The sequence below is a fragment of the Babylonia areolata genome, chromosome 19 (assembly GCF_041734735.1).
Source record: "Babylonia areolata isolate BAREFJ2019XMU chromosome 19, ASM4173473v1, whole genome shotgun sequence".
Lineage (NCBI taxonomy): Eukaryota > Metazoa > Mollusca > Gastropoda > Neogastropoda > Buccinidae > Babylonia > Babylonia areolata.
Genome location: NC_134894.1, coordinates 2,410,266 through 2,432,514, shown reverse-complemented (window position 1 = coordinate 2,432,514; position 22,249 = coordinate 2,410,266). Strand labels below are relative to the sequence as shown.

The window sequence follows — 22,249 nt, the reverse complement described above, 5'->3', positions numbered from 1 at the left end:
GGGTGTCAGTGTGTAATGTAACAGACAAGGGTGGCAGTGTGTGATGTAACAGCCAAGGGTGTCATTGTGTAATGTAACAGACAAGGGTGGCAGTGTGTGATGTAACAGCCAAGGGTGGCAGTGTGTGATGTAACAGCCAAGGGTGGCAGTGACTGATGTAACAGCCAAGGGTGGCAGTGTGTGATGTAACAGCCAAGGGTGGCAGTGACTGATGTAACAGCCAAGGGTGTCAGTGTGTAATGTAACAGCCAAGGGTGTCAGTGGCTGATGTAACAGCCAAGGGTGGTGGTGACTGATGTAACAGCCAAGGGTGGCAGTGACTGATGTAACAGCCAAGGGTGGCAGTGTGTGATGTAACAGCCAAGGGTGGCAGTGACTGATATAACAGACAAGGGTGTCAGTGTCTGATGTAACAGCCAAGGATGTCAGTGTCTGATGTAACAGCCAAGAGTGTCAGTGTGTAATGTAACAGACAAGGGTGTCAGTGACTGATGTAACAGCCAAGGGTGGCAGTGTGTGATGTAACAGCCAAGGGTGTCAGTGTCTGATGTAACAGCCCAGAGTGTCAGTGTGTAATGTAACAGACAAGGGTGTCAGTGACTGATGTAACAGCCAAGGGTGTCAGTGTGTGATGTAACAGCCATGGGTGGCAGTGTGTGATGTAACAGCCAAGGGTGGCAGTGTCTGATGTAACAGCCAAGGGTGTCAGTGACTGATGTAACAGCCAAGGGTGGCGGTGACTGATGTAACAGCCAAGGGTGGCAGTGACTGATGTAACAGCCAAGGGTGGTGGTGACTGATGTAACAGCCAAGGGTGGCAGTGTGTGATGTAACAGCCAAGGGTGGCAGTGTGTAATGTAACAGCCAAGGGTGTCGGTGTCTGATGTAACAGCCAAGGGTGGCGGTGACTGATGTAACAGCCAAGGGTGGCAGTGTGTGATGTAACAGCCAAGGGTGTCAGTGTCTGATGTAACAGCCAAGGGTGGCAGTGACTGATGTAACAGCCAAGGGTGGCAGTGTGTGATGTAACAGCCAAGGGTGGTGGTGACTGATGTAACAGCCAAGGGTGTCAGTGTGTGATGTAACAGCCAAGGGTGTCAGTGTCTGATGTAACAGCGAAGAGTGTCAGTGTGTAATGTAACAGACAAGGGTGTCAGTGACTGATGTAACAGCCAAGGGTGGCAGTGTGTGATGTAACAGCCAAGGGTGGCAGTGACTGATGTAACTGCCAAGGGTGGTGGTGACTGATGTAACAGCCAAGGGTGGCAGTGTGTGATGTAACAGCCAAGGGTGTCAGTGTCTGATGTAACAGCCAAGGGTGTCAGTGTCTGATGTAACAGCCAAGAGTGTCAGTGTGTGATGTAACAACCAAGGGTGGCGGTGACTGATGTAACAGCCAAGGGTGGTGGTGACTGATGTAACAGCCAAGGGTGGCAGTGTCTGATGTAACAGCCAAGGGTGGTGGTGACTGATGTAACAGCCAAGGGTGGCAGTGTCTGATGTAACAGCCAAGGGTGGCAGTGTCTGATGTAACAGCCAAGGGTGGTGGTGACTGATGTAACAGCCAAGGGTGGCAGTGACTGATGTAACAGCCAAGGGTGGCAGTGACTGATGTAACAGCCAAGGGTGGCAGTGTGTGATGTAACAGCCAAGGGTGTCAGTGACTGATGTAACAGCCAAGAGTGTCAGTGACTGATGTAACAGCCAAGAGTGTCAGTGTGTAATGTAACAGACAAGGGTGTCAGTGACTGATGTAACAGCCAAGAGTGTCAGTGTGTAATGTAACAGCCAAGGGTGTCAGTGACTGATGTAACAGCCAAGGGTGGCAGTGACTGATGTAACAGCCAAGGGTGGCAGTGACTGATGTAACAGCCAAGGGTGGCAGTGACTGATGTAACAGCCAAGGGTGTCAGTGTCTGATGTAACAGCCAAGAGTGTCAGTGTGTAATGTAACAGACAAGGGTGTCAGTGACTGATGTAACAGCCAAGGGTGGCAGTGTGTAATGTAACAGCCAAGGGTGGCAGTGACTGATGTAACAGCCAAGGGTGGCAGTGTCTAATGTAACAGCCAAGGGTGGCAGTGACTGATGTAACAGCCAAGTGTGGCAGTGACTGATGTAACAGCCAAGGGTGTCAGACAATGAGAGCAGCTGATAAGAGGAGAGGTCACTCACAAATACACACACTGACACACCTCACACACCGACAGTGGCTATTGGCTGTCATTGCCAGAGAGACAGACAGAGACAGAGACAGACAGACAGACAGGCAGAGAGGAACAGATAGACAGACAGAGAGAGAGAGAGAGGCAGACAGACAGACAGACAGAGAGGGGGAAAGGGAGACAGAGACAAAGAGAGAAACAGAGAGAGATATAGACACAGACAGACAGAGACAGATAGACAGACAGATAGAGACACAAACAGACAGACAGACACAGAGAGAGAGAGAGAGAGAGAGAGAGAGACAGACAGACAGACAGACAGACAGACAGACAGTGTATGGACAGTATTTGTGGGGTCTATATAAAGGACAGTATTTATGGGGTCTGTATAAAGGACAGTATTTGTGGGGTCTATATAAAGGGCAGCATTTGTGGGGTCTGTATAAAGGACAGTATTTATGGGGTCTGTATAAAGGACAGTGTTTATGGGGTCTATATAAAGGGCAGCATTTGTGGGGTCTGTATAAAGGACAGTATTTATGGGGTCTATATAAAGGACAGTATTTGTGGGGTCTGTATAAAGGACAGTGTTTATGGGGTCTATATAAAGGGCAGCATTTGTGGGGTCTGTATAAAGGACAGTGTTTATGGGGTCTATATAAAGGGCAGCATTTGTGGGGTCTGTATAAAGGACAGTATTTATGGGGTCTATATAAAGGACAGTATTTGTGGGGTCTATATAAAGGACAGTATTTATGGGGTCTGTATAAAGGACAGTATTTATGGGGTCTATATAAAGGACAGTATTTATGGGGTCTGTATAAAGGACAGTATTTATGGGGTCTGTATAAAGGACAGTATTTATGGGGTCTATATAAAGGACAGTATTTGTGGGGTCTGTATAAAGGACAGTATTTATGGGGTCTATATAAAGGACAGTATTTATGGGGTCTATATAAAGGGCAGCATTTACTTACCTCGCCCGCAACCCACTAACAGTTTTCTTTTCTTTTCTTTTTTGTTCAGCGGGTGTGAATCAGTGCTCCCGCTGTGACGCTGATTGCAAACTGAAACAGCGCGTCGGGTGTTTCCCGCCGGCAAGGTGTGTGTGTGTGTGTGTGTGTGTGTGTGTTGTTGTTGTTGTTGTTATCGTTGTTGTCGACTCACGCATGACCTAAAAGGACAAAGCCAGGAAGCCGTGCCATGAACTGAGATATTTTTGGGTGGATGGCATGTAATTTGATCGTCTTCTGCGTGTGCTGTGACAGAAGCATTATGGCTAAAGGCTGCCTTCCTAGCCATTGTATTATGTCGTATTGTGTTGTATTGTGCTGTGTTGTATTATGTCATATTGTATTGTGCTGTGTTGTATTATGTCATATTGAATTGTGTTGTGTTGTGTTATGCCATATTGTATTGTGCTGTATTGTATTATGTCATATTGTATTGTGCTGTATTGCATTATGTCATATTGTATAGTGCTGTATTGTATTATGTCATATTTTATAGTGCTGTATTGTATTATGTCATATTGTATAGTGCTGTATTGCATTATGTCATATTGTATAGTGCTGTATTGCATTATGTCATATTGTATAGTGCTGTATTGTATTATGTCATATTGTATTGTGTTGTGTTGTGTTATGCCATATTGTATTGTGCTGTTTTGTATTATGTCATATTGTCCTGTATTGTATTATGTCATACTGTATTATGTTGCAGTGTTGTGTGAACAATTAGACACGTTTCTTAAGAACTCTTTGTGTTTTATCTAATTTTTGTTTTCGTTTTTCCAACACTGCTGATTGTTCTTGAGCACGTAAATGTCCGATGTGGCAGTTCGATTCCACGTGATCTGTGTGCACATTGAAACGTGTAATGTCTTTGGAATGTATTATCAGTGTTTGCCGCGTACTGTCAGCATGAGCGCATTATACACGAGTACGTCTTCATTTCTCTTGAGAAGTCAGAACAAAGTTGAACCGCTTTGAATACTTCATCACCTACATGTCCACTGAGGGCGAGCTTTTCTTCGGTATTGTCAGCATAAGACACACGATCACGTGATCACTGGTCTTGAGAAAGGAGGGTCCGTGTGTCGGGTGTCTTATGCAGCGGTGTCTTGCCCTTTGAAGCCGACCACACACGGCGCACACATCACGAAGTGTAAGATGTATATCCCACACTATATGGTGCAGGCCAGATGTATATCCCACCCTGTAAGGTGCAGGTCAGATGTATATCCCACACTGTAAGGTGCAGGCCAGATGTATATCCCACACTGTAAGGTGCAGGCCAGATGTATATCCCACCCTGTAAGGTGCAGGCCAGATGTATATCCCACACTGTAAGGTGCAGGTCAGATGTATATCCCACACTGTAAGGTGCAGGCCAGATGTATATCCCACACTGTAAGGTGCAGGCCAGATGTATATCCCACACTGTAAGGTGCAGGCCAGATGTATATCCCACCCTGTAAGGTGCAGGCCAGATGTATATCCCACACTGTAAGGTGCAGGCCAGATGTATATCCCACCCTGTAAGGTGCAGGCCAGATGTATATCCCACCCTGTAAGGTGCAGGCCAGATGTATGTCCCACCCTGTAAGGTGCAGGCCAGATGTATATCCCACACTGTAAGGTGCAGGCCAGATGTATATCCCACACTGTAAGGTGGAGGCCAGATGTATATCCCACCCTGCAAGGTGCAGGCCAGATGTATATCCCACCCTGTATGGTGCAGGCCAGATGTATATCCCACCCTGTAAGGTGCAGGCCAGATGTATATCCCACACTGTAAGATGCAGGCCAGATGTATATCCCACCCTGTATGGTGCAGGCCAGATGTATATCCCACAATGTAAGGTGCAGGTCAGATGTATATCCCACACTGTATGGTGCAGGCCAGATGTATATCCCACCCTTTATGGTGCAGGCCAGATGTATATCCCACACTGTAAGGTGCAGGCCAGATGTATAACCCACACTGTAAGGTGCAGGCCAGATGTATATCCCACCCTGTAAGGTGCAGGCCAGATGTATATCCCACACTGTATGGTGCAGGCCAGAGGTATATCCCACCCTGTATGGTGTAGGCCAGATGTATATCCCACACTGTAAGGTGCAGGCCAGATGTATGTCCCACCCTGTAAGGTGCAGGCCAGATGTATATCCCACCCTGTAAGGTGCAGGCCAGATGTATATCCCACCCTGTAAGGTGCAGGCCAGATGTATATCCCACCCTGTATGGTGCAGGCCAGATGTATATCCCACACTGTAAGGTGCAGGCCAGATGTATATCCCACACTGTAAGGTGCAGGCCAGATGTATATCCCACCCTGTAAGGTGCAGGCCAGATGTATATCCCACCCTGTAAGGTGCAGGCCAGATGTATATCCCACCCTGTAAGGTGCAGGCCAGATGTATATCCCACCCTGTAAGGTGCAGGCCAGATGTATATCCCACCCTGTATGGTGCAGGCCAGATGTATATCCCACACTGTAAGGTGCAGGCCAGATGTATATCCCACACTGTAAGGTGCAGGCCAGATGTATATCCCACCCTGTAAGGTGCAGGCCAGATGTATATCCCACCCTGTAAGGTGCAGGCCAGATGTATATCCCACACTGTAAGGTGCAGGCCAGATGTATATCCCACCCTGTAAGGTGCAGGCCAGATGTATATCCCACACTGTAAGGTGCAGGCCAGATGTATATCCCACCCTGTAAGGTGCAGGCCAGATGTATATCCCACCCTGTATGGTGCAGGCCAGATGTATATCCCACCCTGTAAGGTGCAGGCCAGATGTATATCCCACCCTGTAAGGTGCAGGCCAGATGTATATCCCACACTGTAAGGTGCAGGCCAGATGTATATCCCACCCTGTAAGGTGCAGGCCAGATGTATATCCCACCCTGTATGGTGCAGGCCAGATGTATATCCCACCCTGTAAGGTGCAGGCCAGATGTATATCCCACACTGTAAGGTGCAGGCCAGATGTATATCCCACCCTGTATGGTGCAGGCCAGATGTATATCCCACACTGTAAGGTGCAGGCCAGATGTATATCCCACCCTGTATGGTGCAGGCCAGATGTATATCCCACACTGTAAGGTGCAGGCCAGATGTATATCCCACACTGTAAGGTGCAGGCCAGATGTATATCCCACCCTGTATGGTGCAGGCCAGATGTATATCCCACCCTGTAAGGTGCAGGCCAGATGTATATCCAAAACTGTATGGTGCAGGCCAGATGTATATCCCACACTGTAAGGTGCAGGCCAGATGTATATACCACCCTGTAAGGTGCAGGCCAGATGTATATCCCACCCTGTAAGGTGCAGGCCAGATGTATATCCCACACTGTAAGGTGCAGGCCAGATGTATATCCCACCCTGTAAGGTGCAGGCCAGATGTATATCACACCCTGTATGGTGCAGGCCAGATGTATATCCCACCCTGTATGGTGCAGGCCAGATGTATATCCCACCCTGTAAGGTGCAGGCCAGATGTATATCCCACCCTGTATGGTGCAGGCCAGATGTATATCCCACACTGTAAGGTGCAGGCCAGATGTATATCCCACACTGTAAGGTGCAGGCCAGATGTATATCCCACCCTGTAAGGTGCAGGCCAGATGTATATCCCACCCTGTATGGTGCAGGCCAGATGTATATCCCACCCTGTAAGGTGCAGGCCAGATGTATATCCCACCCTGTAAGGTGCAGGCCAGATGTATATCCCACCCTGTATGGTGCAGGCCAGATGTATATCCCACACTGTAAGGTGCAGGCCAGATGTATATCCCACACTGTAAGGTGCAGGCCAGATGTATATCCCACCCTGTAAGGTGCAGGCCAGATGTATATCCCACACTGTAAGGTGCAGGCCAGATGTATATCCCACCCTGTAAGGTGCAGGCCAGATGTATATCCCACACTGTAATGTGCAGGCCAGATGTATATCCCACCCTGTAAGGTGCAGGCCAGATGTATATCCCACACTGTAAGGTGCAGGCCAGATGTATATCCCACCCTGTAAGGTGCAGGCCAGATGTATATCCCACCCTGTAAGGTGCAGGCCAGATGTATATCCCACACTGTAAGGTGCAGGCCAGATGTATATCCCACCCTGTAAGGTGCAGGCCAGATGTATATCCCACACTGTAAGGTGCAGGCCAGATGTATATCCCACCCTGTAAGGTGCAGGCCAGATGTATATCCCACCCTGTAAGGTGCAGGCCAGATGTATATCCCACACTGTAAGGTGCAGGCCAGATGTATATCCCACCCTGTAAGGTGCAGGCCAGATGTATATCCCACCCTGTAAGGTGCAGGCCAGATGTATATCCCACCCTGTAAGGTGCAGGCCAGATGTATATCCCACCCTGTAAGGTGCAGGCCAGATGTATATCCCACCCTGTAAGGTGCAGGCCAGATGTATATCCCACACTGTAAGGTGCAGGCCAGATGTATATCCCACACTGTAAGGTGCAGGCCAGATGTATATCCCACCCTGTAAGGTGCAGGCCAGATGTATATCCCACCCTGTAAGGTGCAGGCCAGATGTATATCCCACCCTGTAAGGTGCAGGCCAGATGTATATCCCACCCTGTAAGGTGCAGGCCAGATGTATATCCCACACTGTAAGGTGCAGGCCAGATGTATATCCCACACTGTAAGGTGCAGGCCAGATGTATATCCCACACTGTAAGGTGCAGGCCAGATGTATATCCCACCCTGTAAGGTGCAGGCCAGATGTATATCCCACCCTGTAAGGTGCAGGCCAGATGTATATCCCACACTGTAAGGTGCAGGCCAGATGTATATCCCACCCTGTAAGGTGCAGGCCAGATGTATATCACACCCTGTAAGGTGCAGGCCAGATGTATATCCCACACTGTAAGGTGCAGGCCAGATGTATATCCCACACTGTAAGGTGCAGGCCAGATGTATATCCCACACTGTAAGGTGCAGGCCAGATGTATATCCCACCCTGTAAGGTGCAGGCCAGATTCCCCTGCACCGTGACCGTGCCGCCACCCTCAATGGCCTCCACACAGTTGGACTCTTAGGCCTGTTTCGTCAATTCAGTCTCTCTCTCCGTGTGTCTCGCTGTCTCTGTCTCTCTTTCTGTCTGACTCTCTCTCTCTCTGTCTCTTTCCACCCCTCCCTCTTTCTCAATTATGCAAACACACACGCATTAATGTTTGTGCCCAGGTACAACTATCAACTTCCACGAACCCTTGTGACTCTCCCTGAAGGAAGTCAGCATTTTGGTGGTCTTTTGAAACACATAGACACACCACATAGACACACCACTGCGCTCACACACACACACACACACACACACACACACACACACACACACACACCGAGCAACTGAGTCCTTAATAGGCGAAACGGAACAGGCGAATCGGGGTCACAAATGAACTGATAGGCGAAACGGGACGACAGCGATAAACCCTCGGCGATAACGGCCTGCCACACTGCACAGGACGGTGTGCTGTTCCTGGCCACGCTGTGTTTAGGGTGTGGGGGGGTGGAGGTGGGGGTTCCGCCTGACTGCTGCACACAGATCCGGGTTTTCGGGAAAGTCGTTCTTACGTGGAAGTGCAAAGTCCTAGCCTCCCTCTGCACCCCACACGACACTAAGTCTCCCCTCCCTTCCCCTCTCCCCCCACCCTCCACTCAGACCTTGTGTCGCGCTGTGCTGAAGGAAAAGACAGAATACTGTCACACCACAGCCACATGAACTGGGATTTCAATGTGCCAGGAACAGGTGCTCTATAGTTGTGTGTGCAATAACTGCACACCATTCGCTCCACTTCTTGTGATGACATCACAGAGTCCAGTGTGTGTGTGTGTGTGTGTGTGTGTGTGTGTGAGCTGTTCAACCTTTCAGACCGGAGTTCACATTACAGAAGCAATGAACAAACAATATACGTACAAGTGCAGAAAATACTTTCATGACTGCAGCTTGATCTGAACAGCTTTGACCTTTAGGGCTGGAGCTGACAGCCAGTCAAAGTGAACTACATCGTCAGAATGTTTCCGGCTGCTACTGTGAATTAGCTGTTGTCTTCAACGGGCCACACACACTGAGCCAGACTGGGTTTGGGAAGGATGTGTCACAGCGTGCCGGACTGATCCGTGTGTGCAGCACCTATTGTGTGACCTACATGTACAGTAAACCCCGTGCTGTGGTCACTGATAGTGTGTGACCTACATGTACAGTAACCCCCTGCTGTGGTCACTGATATTGTGTGACCTACATGTACAGTAAACCCCCTGCTGTGGTCACTGATAGTGTGTGACCTACATGTACAGTAAACCCCCTGCTGTGGTCACGGCCTACATGTAAACCCCGTGCTGTGGTTACGGCCTACATGTAAACCCCCTGCTGTGGTCACGGCCTACATGTAAACCCCGTGCTGTGGTCACTGATAGTGTGTGACCTACATGTACAGTAAACCCCCTGCTGTGGTCACGGCCTACATGTAAACCCCCTGCTGTGGTCACGGCCTACATGTAAACCCCGTGCTGTGGTTACGGCCTACATGTAAACCCCCTGCTGTGGTTACGGCCTACATGTAAACCCCCTGCTGTGGTTACGGCCTACATGTAAACCCCGTGCTGTGGTTACGGCCTACATGTAAACCCCGTGCTGTGGTCACTGATAGTGTGTGACCTACATGTAAACCCGTGCTGTGGTTACGGCCTACATGTAAACTCCCTGCTGTGGTTACGGCCTACATGTAAACCCCGTGCTGTGGTTACGGCCTACATGTAAACCCCGTGCTGTGGTCACTGATAGTGTGTGACCTACATGTAAACCCGTGCTGTGGTTACGGCCTACATGTAAACCCCGTGCTGTGGTTACGGCCTACATGTAAACCCCGTGCTGTGGTCACGGCCTACATGTAAACCCCGTGCTGTGGTTACGGCCTACATGTAAACCCCGTGCTGTGGTTACGGCCTACATGTAAACCCCCTGCTGTGGTTACGGCCTACATGTAAACCCCGTGCTGTGGTTACGGCCTACATGTAAACCCCCTGCTGTGGTTACGGCCTACATGTAAACCCCGTGCTGTGGTTACGGCCTACATGTAAACCCCGTGCTGTGGTCACTGATAGTGTGTGACCTACATGTAAACCCGTGCTGTGGTTACGGCCTACATGTAAACCCCGTGCTGTGGTTACGGCCTACATGTAAACCCCATGTAAACCCCGTGCTGTGGTTACGGCCTACATGTAAACCCCGTGCTGTGGTCACGGCCTACATGTAAACCCCGTGCTGTGGTCACTGATAGTGTGTGACCTACATGTAAACCCGTGCTGTGGTTACGGCCTACATGTAAACCCCGTGCTGTGGTTACGGCCTACATGTAAACCCCGTGCTGTGGTTACGGCCTACATGTAAACCCCGTGCTGTGGTCACGGGCCTCATAGCCCCCTCTTGCTTGGTGTAAAACATGAAATCATTTGTGTACAAAAACAAAATAAACAAACAAGTAGGCCTAAATGCATTCAATAGGATAAAACGGCACCTATACACAGAAGGCAGAAGACTGGAATAGTAACAACAACAACAACAACAACAACAACAACAATAATAATAATAATAATAAAGAAAAGTAGAGGTAAACTTTTAAATACAAGCAAGAACAAGAACCTGCTGGAGTGAAGCACACACACACACACACACACACACAGAAGAGAGCTAACAAATCCGCGCTGGCTTCAATCTAACGACTGAGTGTGACGACTGATAATCTGACTGCACATTATCACGCAGGTGGCTCGCAGCTGTTCGTGTTCGTGGATGATGACGACTGTCACCTCACCTGTCTGCCAAACTAGCCGCCCAGGTGGGCACGATTACCCCCACTGCCGCCCTCCACCGGTCCACCCACCCACCTGTATTTCCCCAAGGAGCACTTCCAGTTTCTACACGACAGCCCTGGTTTGCCCCAGTCAGCGGGATACCCCCAACAGGGCCAGGAAACAGGAAAATAGGGATTTCCCTTTTGCCTTGGTGGGCTGGCCGGACCGGCCTATAAAGACCGAAAGCCCCGCCAGTCGTTAGGACACTCCTTTCAAGTCAGCGTGATAAGGTTTTTGTTTTTATCCGGAAGGTCGGCGGTCAGTCGGGCGAGCGAGTGAGTGAGTGAGCGAGTGAGTGAGTGAGCGAGTGAGTGAGTGAGTGAGTGAGCGAGTGAGCCAAACAGCTGACCCCACGCGGAGAACGATCCGACCGACCATGATTGGGGTGTAACGGCGGCCACCGGCAGAACCTCTCAGTCCAAGTGTTTTTTTTTTATGTTTTTTTCTTGCAGCACTCGCCGCTGACAACCAGGATCGATACTCACGCAACACCGTTACTCCACCCCACCCCTCTCTTACACCCACCCCATCTTCCTCGTGGGTCTTCTTCCCGAGTGTGTGTGTGTGTGTGTGGGTGTGTCTAGTCATGACGATTCTGAAAATCGTCGCGGAACAGGAAATGTTGTGTCACGTGTGAACAGCCTGATTGACGGGACAGTTATCTGGACAGGAGTCAGTGGTGTGCAGTCACGACTTGACACACGACAAACAAGGTGGTGTGTGTCTCGACATGTGCGTGTGTACAGCGACAAGAGGCGGGGGTACGTGGTGCAGAAGTGGACTGGCCATACTGGCCGCCCTGGGCCTGCTGCTGTCGGTCACAGAGACCCAGGCTGTGGACACACACGCTGACAATAAGTGTGCGCCTTGTGTTCAGATCACCTGCCGACCCCCTGACCCGCACAGTGCAAACAGGTCAGTTCTTTTGACACAGTCATATACAGTGCCTTTACAAAGCTCCATACTGACCTGTTATATCGATCACAAATATCTGGTCAGGACTGCCAGCATAGACAGTCACGTACTTTGCCTGATATTGTTTGATAGTACGGGTTATAATGGAACCCTTTATTATCATGATTACTATTTATTATTATTGTTGCACGCGCACTATGTCAGGAACATTGCTGCTGGATTTAAGACGTATTTGCTTGCCTACACAAATAGGTCACCACTGCAGCTGTTTCATTCACGAACTGACAGTCCCTGTAAATAATTTGCTACTTTTGTGCTTCCGTGTTTCCATGTCAGTCAACCATGAATAATACATGTGTGTGTGTGTGTGTGTGTGTGTGTGTGTGTGTGTGTGTGTGTGTGTGTTGGTTCTTTAGTTTAGCGTCTTTTCACTGTTAGTGATATTAGACGATTAAAACCAAAAAGAAGAGAGAGAGAAAAAAAAGAAAAAAAAAAAAGGAAGGGGGGGGGGGAGGGGGAGAGAGAGAGAGAGAGAGAGAGAGAGAGAGAGAGAGAGAAGGGAAGAGGAAAACAGTAAAGGCAGAAAACGACCAAAGAATGCATAACTAACATGCAATTACATTTAACAGTAATAATTCAATAATGATAATAATAATCAGAAACCATTAACACAATTCTGAAGTGCATTAAAGGAATATAGAGATAGGGCTATGGACTAATGCCTGTGAAAGTTCGACCATGAGAACCTCGTCAGAAATAACTTTCCAAAAATCATCTACAGAATAGTTATTCTCTTTGAAATACGTACGTAACTGCTGACAGTGAAACAAACAATGATGCAAGCTGAACTGCTTACCACAGATGCATGTAGCATTTTTACTATACTTTGTCTTCAGCGCATCAAGTTTTATACGGAAGAAAGTAGAGGTTATTAATCTTGTATAGCAAGCTGATGGATTCGGTATCTTTTCTTTAATAATATTCTCGGGGAATAATGTCCCTTTATGGTTTAAAAACTTTTCCTTCCATCGGTTATGAAATCGACCCCATGCTGATTTTTCTAACAAACTGTATGCCTCTTTTACGGAAAGACGGACATGAATTTTTGTCGATTTTTCTGAATCTTGTGCTCCTCTTTTAGCTGTTTTATCAGCAGTTTCATTGCCATGAATGCCCACATGAGAAGGCACCCAACAAAAACTGACCTCAATCCCTTTAATCCTTAAACAATGTACCAAATGATTTGCCTCAATAACTAAGTCAGGTCTTGTTTCAAGGCTAAAATTAATAATTCTAGATTACTCTCTCTCTCTCTCTGTCTCTCTGTCTCTCTCTCTCTCACCATTGATAACAACTTATCTTGGTCCAGTCATATTATGTCATTATGCAAAACCCTATCCAAAAAGATTTATCAGCTTTCCAGAATTAAACATTTTCTTGATTTGCATTGTAGAAAATTATTCTTTTTTGCTTATATTGAATCACATATTAACTATGCGTCAACACTCTGGGATTCAGCTAGCGATAATATACTAAAACCTTTACTAAGTCTGCATAGACGAGCTCTTAAATTAATCCTTCTGAAATCTTCATCACTGACTGCTGACGACTGCAGACATTTAGATATTCTTCCCCTAAAGCTTAAACTTGAATACAACAAAGCAGTTTTTATTTTTAAAATCATGTCTAATTATGCTCCATCTTTGAGAGATAGATTTCCCACCACGCTAGTCCGCCAGACCAACAAGATTAAGATCCCCATTCCAAGAGTAGATCTGTTTAAATCCAGTCTCATTTATTCAGGAGGCTGTTTATGGAACAATATTTCATCCAATCTTAATGTTCGGAAAAGCATTCAAGAATTCAAAAAACATTACCATACACACCTTATGGACAAATATGTCAACAATCATACTTAACTTGACTTTATCTTATTGCATACGCATATATAGTTTAATTGTATGTCTAACCGCTATCGCACTACTTAATGATATACAACCACAATCAGTGTCCTGATTTTTTTTTTTTTTTTTGGGGGGGGGGGGGGGGGGGGGGGCTTGGGGGGGGCTGTTTTTTTTTTTTTTTTTTTTTTTTTTTTGGGGGGGGGGGATGGTTTGATCTTTTTCCTTCATGACATGATGATGTTTGTATCATGATTATGTAAATGTACATGTTTATTATGTAGATGTGCATGTTTAAATGTGAATGTGAATGTCATGTCTTTATTTCTTCATCTCTTTGCTACTTTGTGGATGTTTTGGTTCATATTCAATTTCCATTTGCCCTGAGGGCTGGATGAAAAAAAGCACATGTATGCTTATTCCACTTCCCTCAATAAAAAACTTCGTTCGTTCGTTCGTTCGTTCGTTCGTTCGTTCTGTGTGTGTGTGTGTGTGTGTGTGTGTGTGTGTGTGTGTGTGTGTGTGTTAGCGTTTCCGATCTTGTGATAGAATGTTCGTTTGCTCTCTCTCTGTGTGTGTGTGTGTGTGTGTGTGTGTGTGTGTGTGTGTGTGTGTGTGTGTTAGCGTTTCCGATCTTGTGATAGAATGTTCGTTTGCTCTCTCTCTCTCTCTCTCTCTCTCTCTGTGTGTGTGTGTGTGTGTGTGTGTGTGTGTGTGTGTTAGCGTTTCCGATCTTGTGATAGAATGTTCGTTTGCTCTCTCCCTCTCTCTCTCTCTCTCTCTCTCTCTCTCTCTCTCTCTCTCTCTCTCTCTCTCTCTCTGTGTGTGTGTGTGTGTGTGTGTGTGTGTGTGTGTGTGTGAATCAGAATCAGCATCAGAATCAGAATTATATTTATATGTCATCTAGAAGCAAAAACATGTGCAACTAAACTGAGAATTCGTACATTACACACACACACACACACACACACACACACACACACACACACACACACACACACACACACACACACACACACACACACACACACACAAAACATCCACACACACACACAGAGACAGACACACACAGACAGACACACACACACACACACACACACACACACACACACACACAAACATTCACACACACACAAACAGACAGACAGACAGACACACACACACACACACACACACACACACACACACACACACACACACACACACACACACACACAAACAGACAGACAGACACACACACACACACACACACACACACACACACACACACACACACACACACACACACACACACACACACAGACTCTCGGAGGTGACCCCCTGTCTTTACTGGACACACAGTGTAAAGTATTCCCAAACACAAATTGGTGCTGTGGCGCTGCCCCCCTTTGAAGTATGCTTAATGCAATAAGCATTGTCAACTCTGTCTGTCTGTCTGCCTGTCTGTGTCTGTAAGTGAATAATGTAACATGCGTAGTCTTTGAATATGTGTTAAACTTTTTTGTGTTAAATCTTTTGTTTTCCTTTTCCCTTTGAAAGTAATTGCGCGCGCGCACGCGTGTGTGTGTGTATGTGGTGTGTGTGTGTGTGTGTGTGTGTGTGTGTGTGTGTGTGTGTGTGTGTGTGATGTTTATTGTAAAACGCTTTGAAATCCCTCTTAGGGAGGAAAGCGCTCGACATTTTTCCGTAATTCTTCTTCTTCTTCTTATTATTACTATTACTATTATTGATGTTGTTGTTATTGTTATTATTATTATTATCGTTATAATTGTTGTTATTATTAATCATCATCATTATTATTATTATCATTATTATTATTGCTGCTGTTGTTGTTATTGATATTATTATTATATCCGTGAAAATCCGTAGAGTCTCTGTCATGTAATTACACGGAATTCACGAACTTGCTAACAACTTCCCGCCATTCCCCTGGCAGACAGCTACAGACAATGCAGGTATTCCCGCAGTGACGTCCAGGACATGGTCACCAATTTCCCGATGACACGGGTTGTCTGTAGCATTTGTTCGTTCAATGTCCAGCCATGTTGGTCTTCAGTGACACGGATTATCTGTAGCATTTGTTCGTTCAATGTCCAGCCGTGTTGGCCTTCAGTGACACGGATTATCTGTAGCATTTGTTCAATGTCCAGCCGTGTTGGCCTTCAGTGACACGGATTATCTGTAGCATTTGTTCGTTCAATGTCCAGCCGTGTTGGTCTTCAGATTCTGTTTCTCTGGGAGGCGTACACTGCGTTTGGGCAAGTCCATACACGCTACACCACATCTGCTAGGCAGATGCTTGCAGGGTAACCCAACTCGCTTAGTCAGGTCTTGAGTGCATGTATATATGTTTATGAGTAGCCATCATGGCCTGGCTTCGCTGACGAAGATCTAGGAAGGGCGTTGTCCACGTCTGATGCAGGCACGCTCATGGCTGACAAGGCCAATGCGGGAAAAGCAGAGTCGGCCGCAGCGGTTGCAAGGGAAAGTCTGGTCTGGGTTCGCGGCTGCAGCGTCGTGGTTCTTCCTCCTTCTGCGTTTGTCCTCAAGGCTGGCCCTGCGGTTGTTTTCGAAGGAGGAGACAGCTTGGTGGATGGTGCGTCGCCAGGTCTCTCGATCAGCGGCTACTGCGGACCACTGGCGATGGTCAATGTGACAGGCACCGAGAGCTTTCTTCAAGGAGTCTTTGTATCTCTTCTTGGGTGCTCCTCTGTCACGGTGGCCAGTGGACAGTTCGCCATACAGCGCGATCTTGGGCAGGCGGTGGTCCTCCATCCTGGACACGTGCCCTGCCCAACGTAGCTGGGTCTTTAGCAGCACTGCCTCGATGCTGATAGTCTTTGCCTGCTCCAGGACCTCGACATTTGTGATGTAGTCACTCCAGTGGATGCTGAGGATGGTGCGAAGGCAGCGCTGGTGGAAGCGATCAAGCAGTCGTATGTGGTGCCGGTAGGTGACCCAGGTTTCGGAGCCATACAACAGGGTGGGCAGTACAACAGCTCTGTACACGCTGATCTTTGTGTCTTTCTTCAGGTGTTTGTTGTTCCACACTCTCTTGTACAGCCTGCCGAATGCGCTGTTTGCCTTTGCAAGTCTGTTGTCGATCTCCTTGTCGATCTTGGCGTCAGACGAGATGGTGCAGCCTAGGTAGCTGAACTGGTGGACCGACTTCAGCTCTGTCTCACCGATGTTGATGTGAGGAGCGTGGAATTCTTCCTGTGGGGCAGGCTGGTGGAGAACTTCCGTCTTTTTCAGACTGACTTCTAGGCCGAAGAGCTGCGCAGCCTCTGCGAAGCAGGACGTTATACGCTGCAGGGCCGCTTCTGTATGGGCGACGAGGGCAGCATCGTCGGCAAACAGAAGCTCTCTGATGAGTTGCTCCAGTGTCTTGGTGTGGGCCTGTAGCCGCCTCAGGTTGAATAGGCTGCCATCAGTGCGGTATCTGATGAAGATACCGTCGTCGTCGCCAAGATCTTCAGTGGCCTGTTGGAGCATCATGCTGAAGAAGATCGTGAAGAGGGTCGGCGCGAGGACACAACCTTGTTTCACTCCATTTCCAATTGGGAAGGGCTCCGAAAGGTCGTTGCTGTGTCTGACCTGTCCACGCTGTTCCTCATGTAGTTGGATGACCATGCTGAGGAATTTTGGGGGGCATCCTAGACGTTTCATGATCTCCCACAGACCTTTTCTGCTCACGGTGTCGAAAGCTTTCGTGAGATCGACGAATGTCGCATACAGTCCTTTGTTCTGTTCCCGACATTTTTCTTGTAGCTGTCTGAGAACGAAGACCATGTCAGTGGTGCCTCTGTTGGCTCTAAAGCCACACTGACTCTCTGGGAGATGTTCTTCGGCGATAGTAGGCACCAGCCGATTTAGGAGGACTCTGGCGAGGATTTTGCCTGCGATGGAGAGCAGAGTTATCCCCCTGTAGTTGGAGCAGTCCGACTTTTCTCCCTTGTTTTTATACAGGGTGATGATGACTGCGTCACGGAGGTCCTGTGGTAGTTTGCCTTGCTCCCAGCAGCAGACAAAGAGGTTGTGGAGTTTGGAGTGTAGTGCTGGGCCTCCATTCTTCCACGCCTCCGGCGGAATTCCGTCAACCCCTGCTGCCTTGCCACATTTCAGCTGTTCAATGGCCTTGACAGTCTCTTCTAGGGTTGGTAGCTCGTCCAGTTGTAATTTCACTGGCTGTTGTGGGATGCGGAGAATTGCCGAGTCTTGAACCGTGCGGTTGGCGCTGAAGAGGGCCTGGAAATGTTCCGACCACCTGTTCAGGATCGACGTCTTGTCTGTGAAGAGCGCCTGGCCGTCTGCGCTGCGCAAAGGACTCTGGACCTGGTATGAGGGACCGTACACCACCTTCAAGGCTTCGTATAAGCCCCGGTAGTCACCAGTGTCTGCACAAAGCTGAGCCCTCTCTGCCAGGTTGGTCCACCACCCATTTTGAATCTCACGAAGCTTGCGCTGGAGGTTGCTGCATATGAGCCGGAAGGTTGCTTTCTTCACCGGACAAGACGGTTGTGCAAGGTGAGCCTGGTGGGCTGATCTCTTCTTCGCCAGCAATTCTTGGATCTCCTGGTTGTTTTCGTCAAACCAGTCCTTGTTCTTTTTCGACGAGAACCCTAGGACTTCTTCAGAGGACTGCAGGATGGCTGATTTCAGCTGTGCCCATAGTGCTTCTGGAGAGGGGTCTGTGGGGCAACTGGGGTCTTCAAGTTTGTCCTGAAGCTTCGCCTGGAATTCAGCTTTCACTTCAGCTGACTGAAAGTTGCCGACCTGGAATTTCTTCCTAGGAGCTCCTCCTTTCTTTGGTTTGGGCTTGAAGTGGAGCCTGAGCTTGCTGCGGACGAGGCGGTGGTCAGTATGACACTCCGCGCTGGGCATCACTCGGGTGTGTAGGACGTCTCGTACGTCTCTCTGGCGCATCAGGATGTAATCAATGAGGTGCCAATGTTTGGACCGAGGATGCATCCACGTTGTCTTCAGGCTGTCCTTCTGCTGGAAAATGGTGTTGGTGATGGTAAACTGCTGCTCTGCACAGAACTCGAGAAGAAGGCGCCCATTGTCGTTGCAATTACCAACGCCATGCTTGCCAAGGACTCCTTTCCAGGCTTCTGAATCTTGGCCAACTCTGGCATTGAAGTCGCCAAGGATGATGACCTTGTCGTCAGCAGGGGTGTTCTGAACGAGGTTGCGCAGATCAGTGTAAAACTTGACCTTTTCTGTGGGGTCCGCTTGGAGGGTTGGAGCGTACATGCTGAACAGAGTGGCATGCTGTTTGTTCCGTAGTGGGAGGCGCATGGACATAATTCGGTCTGAGTGTCCTGTTGGCAGGTTTTCAAGCTTGGAGGCAATGGTGCTCCTGACCATAAAGCCTACGCCATAAAGGCGTCTCTCGGTCTCTGGCTTGCCTGACCAGTAGAGGGTGTACCCAGCGCCGTGTTCCTGGAGGCTGCCTTTCCCTGCAAAGCGGACTTCGCTGACGGCAGCAATGTCAATGTTCAGTCTCTGAAGTTCGTGTGCGACTAGAGCGGAACGCCTTTCTGGGTGGTTGCTGTCTGCAGAGTCACGCATGGTTCGGATGTTCCAGCATGCTACCTTTAGTCCTTTTGCACCTAATTGTGAGGCAGGTGCCGGCCTTTTCTTCTCTATTGTTGTTCGACCGCGTTTGGAGATGCCCGTTGACCGCGGCTAGCCAACTGGGGGGTATGGAGATGAGCATTTGTTTGGACCACCTTTTCTAGGCCCCTCTCCGTGTGGAGCAAGCAGTGCTGTCCCTAGAAAAGGCTGCTTGGTCGTTCAGGGTGCTGCCGAGTGATGCTGTCACCTCCGGGTCAACAATCAGGCGACCAATATCCTGAACCGCCTGCATGCAGGATTGGAACTGCGGCTTCCAGTGACATCTTCCACCTGCCGTTTTCGCCCCTTTCCCATCGCTACAGGGCTTGGAATAGTTGGTGGCGCGGACGTGGACGTGTCCTTCAAGCCTGCGCAATGGAATTTTTAGGTGGAGTGCAGTGTGCGCAGTACTGGCCCCACCCTTTACACCCGTGGTTCATCTGCCATAGCCTAGCAAGCTGGGACGGTGACAGTGAGGTCCTCAGGTCGTAGGTTTTATATCAGACTGTCCTTGTCCTAGCCTCTGGCTCAAAAACCTTCCTCGGAGGCACGGGGGCGCGGCTACTGAAAGTCGGGACATGGCCATGGACCCAAGGTCAATGCATGTCGAGACTGTCCTGCATTCCTTAGCACTTCATGGGTTTTACTTCAGACTTTTCCTTGTCTTAGATGGACTGCCCTCCCGGGCTGTCGAGCTCCATCTGCCCGCATGTGACAGGTAGCACAGGGTTACATGGTACAGTGGCTTTCCCCCAGACTTTTGCTAGATGACAATAAGCAACACTTTTGTTGCCATGGGTTCTTTTTGAGTGCGCCAAATGCGTGCTGCACACTGAACCTTGCTGAATCATCTGATCAGTGTGACCAGACACCTTGGTGAATCATCTGATCACAGTGACAAGACACCTTGGTGAATCATCTGATCACAGTGACAAGACACCTTGGTGAATCATCTGATCACAGTGACAAGACGCCTTGGTGAATCATCTGATCACAGTGACAAGACGCCTTGGTGAATCATCTGATCACAGTGACAAGACGCCTTGGTGAATCATCTGATCACAGTGACCAGACACCTTCATCTGATCAGAGTGACAAGACACCTTGGTGAATCATCTGATCACAGTGACAAGACACCTTGGTGAATCATCTGATCACAGTGACAAGACACCTTGGTGAATCATCTGATCACAGTGACCAGACACCTTGGTGAATCATCTGATCACAGTGACAAGACGCCTTGTGAATCATCTGATCACAGTGACAAGACACCTTGGTGAATCATCTGATCACAGTGACAAGACACCTTGGTGAATCATCTGATCACAGTGACAAGACGCCTTGGTGAATCATCTGATCACAGTGACAAGACGCCTTGGTGAATCATCTGATCACAGTGACAAGACACCTTGGTGAATCATCTGATCACAGTGACAAGACACCTTGGTGAATCATCTGATCACAGTGACAAGACACCTTGGTGAATCATCTGATCACAGTGACCAGAGACCTTGGTGAATCATCTGATCACAGTGACAAGACACCTTGGTGAATCATCTGATCACAGTGACAAGACGCCTTGGTGAATCATCTGATCACAGTGACCAGACGCCTGGTGAATCATCTGATCACAGTGACAAGACGCCTTGGTGAATCATCTGATCACAGTGACAAGACACCTTGGTGAATCATCTGATCACAGTGACAAGACACCTTGGTGAATCATCTGATCACAGTGACAAGACGCCTTGGTGAATCATCTGATCACAGTGACCAGACGCCTGGTGAATCATCTGATCACAGTGACAAGACGCCTTGGTGAATCATCTGATCACAGTGACCAGACGCCTTGGTGAATCATCTGATCACAGTGACCAGACACCTTGGTGAATCATCTGATCACAGTGACAAGACACCTTGGTGAATCATCTGATCACAGTGACCAGACGCCTGGTGAATCATCTGATCACAGTGACAAGACACCTTGGTGAATCATCTGATCACAGTGACCAGACACCTTGGTGAATCATCTGATCACAGTGACCAGAGACCTTGGTGAATCATCTGATCACAGTGACAAGACGCCTTGGTGAATCATCTGATCACAGTGACAAAACGCCCAATTGGATTTTCCAGTCAAATTTGGGAGAAGGGGCGAGGGCAGGATTCGAATTGCGTCAGTGCACTTCAGGTTACCAGATGATGTTGATGATGATGATGATGATGATGATGATGATGATGATGATGACGATGATGACGATGATGATAATGACATTGCGTCAGTGCACTTCAGGTTACCAGATGATGTTGATGATGATGTTGACGATGATGATAATGACATTGCGTCAGTGCACGTCAGGTTACCAGATGATGTTGATGATGATGGTGATGTTGACGATGATGATAATGACATTGCGTCAGTGCACTTCAGGTTACCAGATGATGTTGATGATGATGATGATGATGACGATGATGATAATGACATTGCGTCAGTGCACTTCAGGTTACCAGATGATGTTGATGATGATGTTGACGATGATGATAATGACATTGCGTCAGTGCACGTCAGGTTACCAGATGATGTTGATGATGATGGTGATGTTGACGATGATGATAATGACATTGCGCCAGTGCACGTCAGGTTACCAGATGATGTTGATGATGATGATAATGTTGACGATGGTGATAATGACATTGCGTCAGTGCACTTCAGGTTACCAGATGATGATGATGATGATGATGATGATGTTGACGATGATGATAATG

At 48.3% G+C, this 22,249-nt stretch overlaps 1 protein-coding gene across 2 annotated transcripts in view; it reads left to right on the top strand.

Annotated features, from left to right (window-relative positions):
- Window positions 1-3,194: 3,194 nt before the first annotated feature.
- Window positions 3,195-22,249, top strand: part of LOC143294025 (uncharacterized) — a 28,067-nt gene continuing 9,012 nt past the window's right edge. Inside the window, exons 1-3 of one of the 2 annotated variants that reach the window (XM_076605423.1) lie at window positions 3,195-3,266; window positions 10,960-11,278; window positions 11,501-11,963. In XM_076605423.1, the coding sequence (XP_076461538.1) occupies window positions 11,779-11,963 (185 nt within the window). In that variant the 5' untranslated portion in view covers window positions 3,195-3,266; window positions 10,960-11,278; window positions 11,501-11,778. Of the gene's footprint in view, window positions 3,267-10,959; window positions 11,964-22,249 lie in introns of both variants that reach the window. The other variant, XM_076605422.1, reaches the window with a different exon arrangement.